This window comes from Camponotus vicinus, unplaced genomic scaffold (assembly GCF_025532165.1).
Source record: "Camponotus vicinus isolate PSW18456_S1 unplaced genomic scaffold, iyCamVici1.0 SCAF_11, whole genome shotgun sequence".
In the NCBI taxonomy this organism is placed as follows: Eukaryota; Metazoa; Arthropoda; class Insecta; order Hymenoptera; family Formicidae; genus Camponotus; species Camponotus vicinus.
Genome location: NW_028141947.1, coordinates 5,080,967 through 5,087,145, shown reverse-complemented (window position 1 = coordinate 5,087,145; position 6,179 = coordinate 5,080,967). Strand labels below are relative to the sequence as shown.

The window sequence follows — 6,179 nt, the reverse complement described above, 5'->3', positions numbered from 1 at the left end:
TATATGTATTATTTTAATTATTATTACTATCAACTGAGGTATTCAAAATATAATACTTACTTAAAAAGAGAAATTTTATTCTTTTCTTTTCCATTAATTGTGCTTTGACACCCAATAATTGCACATTTGTATCCCCTTTTTTTTCGTATTTTTTGCGAGTGTCACAAAATCATAAGAAAAAAGATTAAAATACAAAATAAATGAAAATTGATATTTTATTTTGACGCATGCGCAGAAAAGGTCACGTTAGTGCATAAAAAGCGAGGATATTTTATATAAGCAAAATTTAGGGAGTTAGCAGTCTAGTAATATATAAACGTTTGTGATTGTAACGTTAAGATATATGTTCATGGTGTCGCTCGTCGCTCATATTCAGCGACAAACGAGTCACGTGATTTCAAATGTCTCTGATTTGAACTGTCGCTCGTGTAAATAGAGCAACGATAAATTTTTATGATTATATTGATTTTGTTATGCAAAATAAATATTCCAAAATGTCGTATCAGGAAAAATGTTATGAATGGATTTGTCAACTTGCCGCGATTAGTTACAATAAAAATGAAGAGGAACGACGGCGAAAAAGATTAATAGCAGCTGTATGCATTAATGAATGTTTAAATGTAAAAAAAATATAAAAAGAAGAGATTTTGGATTGATCCATTATTTGAAAGACGACATGAATATGGATTTTATTATGCATCTGTGCCAAGACTAACACCAGAAAAGTTTCGGAATTATTATCGTGTGACAGCTACGCAATTCGAGGAATTATTAAACTTAGTGGCACCTATAATCACTAAACAAACTGTGATTAGAGAACCACTACCTCCTGCAGAGCGATTATCCATAATGTTGAGGTTTGTTTGTCCTTAGTAAAAAAATTATATTATTAAATTTTAATTATACTATTAAATTATTTAATTATATTATTAAATATTATATTATTTAATTATTTAATTATATTATTAAATATTGATTATGTTATTATATTATTTAATTATATTTAGATATTTATCAACTGGTGATTCGATGCATTCGATGATTCATATCATGATCTCGTTGAAGAATCGACAATAAACCATGTTATAAGTGAAACATGCGATGCTATTTGGGACTCTATTTGTCAGGAAGTAATTCCACCATCAAAAACTGTAGAAGAGTGGCTACACATTGCTAAACAATTTGAGGAGAAATGGAATTTCAATCATTGCATAGAAGCAATTGACGACAAACATGTTATTATTGAGGTAATATTACTAAAGATTACAAGTTTGATGCCTAAATAATCATTCTTCTTCGAGTGTCCACCTAATGCAGGATCATCTTATTATAATTATAATATTGCTCCTCGGAATCTGTGATGCACAATATATGTTCACGTTCGTCGATATAGGAGCTTATGGTCGCCGCAGTGACGGTGATATTTTCAGAGATTCAAGAATGGGTTTAAAATTCAATTCGAAGAAAATGAACGTATCTGCACCAGAATTTCTTAGTCCAGATGGATTTTCTTTACCATATGTTCTGGTGGGCGACAAAGCTTTTCAATTGACGGATTATCTGCTTCGGCCTTATCCAGGAAAAGGAAATTTAAATGACGAGCGAAATATTTTTAACTATCGATTGAGTCGAGCCAGAAGAACAATTGAGAATACATTTGGTATCCTAGTCAACCAATAGAGAATTTTTAAGCGACCAATTAATTGCAGTATAGAAAAAACAATTTCAATTATTAAAGCTACAGTATGCCTCCATATGACAATTTCATCATTGTTAATTTTTTCGTTGTTGTTTTCTGTTAAAGTTTCTTCTGTTTCTTACAATTAGTTAATCGTTTATCATTTTTGACTAATAAAATGGAATGATTAATAAGATTTAATTTTGTTCTTTAAGTATATTATACGTTAGGTTCATTATTTGCTGAATGGCATCTAACTGATTGGTTCGACTCATCTGTCTCAACCTGCATCCAATAACTGCTAAAGTTGAATCAATGTCATCAAACTTTGGTGCTGGCGGTAATATAAATAGGGTTGGTGGTTGACTCAGCGAATCGACAATTCTTTCCAGTGCACTGGACTGCTGTTCCGAGCTCTTCTTTCTCTTAATTGGCATACCTGAAATTTATTATTATTATTTATTATTATTATTTATTATTATTATTATTAGTTTTTTGCTTTTTGCTTTTTGCTTTTCTGACAAGTGTGAGTGCGCCCTTATTCCTATACTTTATGGATGCGATCGGGAAGACGCTCTGGACGTTTGATTGACCAATCAAACGTCCCAGGAGTAAAGATTTCTGTAACCTAATTGGTCATTCAAACACTTTAAAGTATTCAGAGCGTCTTCCTGACCGCATTTTGTTTAAGACAGGTATTAATGTAAGTTAATTACCTGCTACTTCTGACTCTGATTGATCGTTGTCATCGCCAGTTGCATCACTATTATTTATTGACTCGCTATTGGACATATCACCATCAAGATCAATATTAGAAGCTTTTCCTCTAGAAATATAAAAACTACACGTCGAAAGTGTTCGAAAACATATATAATCAAAATATGTAATTTAATTTTTACTTTTTGATAAGGCATAAGACACGCTGAAATTCCATGGAATTATAATGATGCCATTTTTTTGTAGGGGGAACTCTAGCCGATTTATTGGGATGATTTTCGGAATGTATTATCCGTCAGTAGGCGTCATGTAAATTTTTAAATTTCTTTTTGGCTTCTTCCCCGCTAAGTTTATCTGTAAAAGAAATTTTCATTTAAATATTTCAATCACAAATGTTTATACTGTTTTTTAACCTTCCAATATTTCAGACACTTCATCCCAAATTTTTTTTTCAGCCGTTGGCATCGCTGCTCTAATGGAATTGTAAAATCCCAAAGGGATCTTCTTTCTTGAACGGATAAAATTAGTAATTCTTCGTCGTCGTAATTCAATCGACTTTACGTTGGCTCTCCGATTATTTTTTTTATTGAGTGATCTATTTTCATTTTCCCCCTGTGAGGTTTCTTTATTTGATGCCGAATATTTTAATAGTTCCTAAAATCAATTTTATTAGAAAATACAGATTTATTACTGCAGGATTTATTACTTTTAGGATTTCAATCAAAGTTTCTATTTACCTGGATTGTTTTCATGAACCGGCAAGACAATTTCTTCGTTGTCGACAAGGCTTCGTCGAATAATGTGATTATTATCTACATATAATAATATAAATTTTAATAGAATACTATATTCTTTTTAATGATGAAACAAATATTAAATATATATATATATATATACCCACATATATTGCACCTGTTACTGGATAGAAGTAAAAATTATTATCAATAAACAACCGGGGAAAAGCTTCCGCATAACCATGAGACGGAATGTTCTTTTCATTAATAATTGTTTCACATATTCCACAAGTATGTACAATAGCTATCTGAAAATTCTATGAAATTATCGCAATTTCAACAATCTTTACTCTTCTGTATATCATCACATTAACCTTAGTTATATAATAAAATATAAATAAATAAAATAATTCATAATCAAAAGTACATGAATAAAAAAAATAAAAAATGTATATATTTATTAAAAATATATATGTTTACTAATAAAAGTTATATATTCACACACACACACACACACACACACACACACACACACACACACACACACACACACACACACACACACACACACACACACACACACACACACACACACACACACACACACACACACACACACACACACACACACACACACACACACACACACACACACACACACACACACACACACACACACACACACACACACACACACACACACACACACACACACACACACACACACACACACACACACACACACACACACACACACACACACACACACACACACACACACACACACACACACACACACACACACACACACACACACACACACACACACACACACACACACACACACACACACACACACACACACACACACACACACACACACACACACACACACACACACACACACACACACACACACACACACACACACACACACACACACACACACACACACACACACACACACACACACACACACACACACACACACACACACACACATTATTTATGAAAATAAGTAATAATTAATAAATTAATAAATAATAATTAATAAATTAATAACTAAACTAAATCATTAATAATTAATAAATATAAAAAAATCTGTATTTATTTATTTATTTATAGTACTTACATCTTGCAGTTCCATATTCAAACTCATTTTCACAAATTATTGCACGAAAAAATGTCGCTAAAAGTTGGATTGAATTTAACTTTTTAGCGGTATCGCTAGCGACAAAAACAGCAAACAAAATGGAGGAAAATTTGGTCACCTGACCATTCATCGCTGCGACAAGCGACACCATGAAATTATACCTTTAAACAATTAAACCGAATATGCAAGTTTATTTATTTATTTTTTTCGTACATTATTCGATATACATTTTAATATTGTTTTTACATTGCAATCACATTGTGTATTAAGGTTAAACCATTAATGTTTCTCTGTGCTTTAGTGAAACTTCTAACCTAAAGCTATATGATAATTTGCACTTCATTAAATTTAATTGTAATCATACATAATTCATACATATTGTTATTAGGAAAATTATTTAAATTATCTCTTTTTCTTTCTCTCTCTCTCTCTCTCTCTCTGTCTCTGTCCGTCACACACACACACACATACGTTGTTAAGCTTATATATTTTACTTATTATTTTTTTTCTTTTTCGAAAAGTTTTATTTTCAATTATTTCTTTCTTTCCCTATTTGTCTATATTTTTGTCATCTGTTATGTTTAAACTCTTTTCCATTTTTACATGAAATATTATTTTGCATGCGCCATTAAGTTGTTTTTATGTAATTCTTGCACAAACGAATAAATAATTCAACGTACATCCATATTCTATGATCAAAATCATACGGATATATTCGAAAACTAATTATTCGTTTGAACAGCATGACATTATAATACAGTCAAATAATTATCGTTGTTACATTTTCATCAAAGCAGAACCGCAAAGATCTATATAATCGTAAATAAAAATATGTTCGAGCTATAATCCAATATTCTCTTCGCATATTGTAACGGTGTAATTATAGTTGTAAAAAATGGAATTGTGTGTTTTGATGATTGCATTATATCGTGAAATATATGTAGAGATATTTTGTTAATAATATATGTATCAAAATATATGTATTTAATAATGCAATAATTATTACTTGCTAATAGATATAACTCATATATTTATATTAATGTGTAACACATTTATGATGTAATGTAGTGGATAATAATATAGTACAAATTATAATTTTAATATAATATAAAATTATTAATGTTCTATGTAATAAAATACTTTATGTATAATTAATATTATAAAATACTATACATATAATTAATATTTAAATATGTTTGTATATAAATGCAAATTAGTGCGTTATATTAATATATATTTTTAATATTTTAAATGGTGTAAAAATTATTCTTTATAAATGTGTTTTATTAATGTACTATTAATGTTCAATTTAATAATAAATTATGTGGCACAAATTCCTGGAGCATGCTATCTCTATAATATTTCTATTCTACATTATGAATAAAAAACCTTTCTCAATTTAAATTTAAAACTCTGCTTCGTTATAAGAAAGATACGATTATTAATTTGATCGATTTGAGGGATTTCCTGTTGTTTTTATTCATAAATCCAAATAAATTTGAAAGAACTTGTGAACAAAAATCTAATAAATAATATTTATTTATTAGATTTATTAGATTTATATTCTGCTATATACGATACTGTAATATTATACTCTAGTGTGAATAAGTTACGTTTTTTCGTTAACTTGTTCAAAGACAATTTACCGATACAATCTCGGAATATAGTTTATAAAATTTTATTTGAATGTATATTGTAAATTATAAAAATTCCCAAATTTTTGATGAAGGAATATATTACTTTTAAACGGTATAAAAAAATTCAAATATATATATTTATAGATATTTTTGTATTCTACGCGAGACGGTGGCCTCTTTTGCTTTAGACTGGCGCGAAATAGACGGGCCTGCTTTCTTACGGCGCTCGGCCGCTAGCACGTATTTGGAGTGGGAAAAAC

At 29.7% G+C, this 6,179-nt stretch overlaps 1 protein-coding gene and 1 pseudogene across 2 annotated transcripts; one reads left to right on the top strand and one right to left on the bottom strand.

Moving 5' to 3' along the window:
- The first annotated feature begins 266 nt into the window (after positions 1–266).
- Positions 267–1,756, top strand: LOC145961797 (uncharacterized; annotated as a pseudogene). Its single transcript, XR_014435708.1, has 3 exons — positions 267–857; positions 1,008–1,247; positions 1,394–1,756. The product of XR_014435708.1 is annotated as an uncharacterized LOC145961797 (transcript).
- An 850-nt stretch (positions 1,757–2,606) lies between these two features.
- LOC145961798 (uncharacterized) lies at positions 2,607–4,396 on the bottom strand. Its single transcript, XM_083082257.1, has 4 exons — positions 4,262–4,396; positions 3,297–3,437; positions 3,133–3,207; positions 2,607–3,049 (listed from the first exon to the last, which is right to left on the bottom strand). The coding sequence occupies exons 1-4, from the start codon at positions 4,286–4,288 to the stop codon at positions 2,804–2,806; spliced, it is 489 nt and encodes a 162-aa protein (XP_082938383.1). The 5' UTR covers positions 4,289–4,396; the 3' UTR covers positions 2,607–2,803.
- Between the last annotated feature and the right edge of the window lie 1,783 nt (positions 4,397–6,179).

Coding starts and splice junctions, on each gene's coding strand:
- LOC145961798 (XM_083082257.1), bottom strand. CDS start 4,288: ATGAGTTTGAATATGGAACTGCAAGAT. Junction 3,438..4,261: donor TGAATATGGAACTGCAAGAT/GTAAGTACTATA, acceptor TAGAATTTTCAG/ATAGCTATTGTACATACTTG. Junction 3,050..3,132: donor GGTTCATGAAAACAATCCAG/GTAAATAGAAAC, acceptor AATTGATTTTAG/GAACTATTAAAATATTCGGC.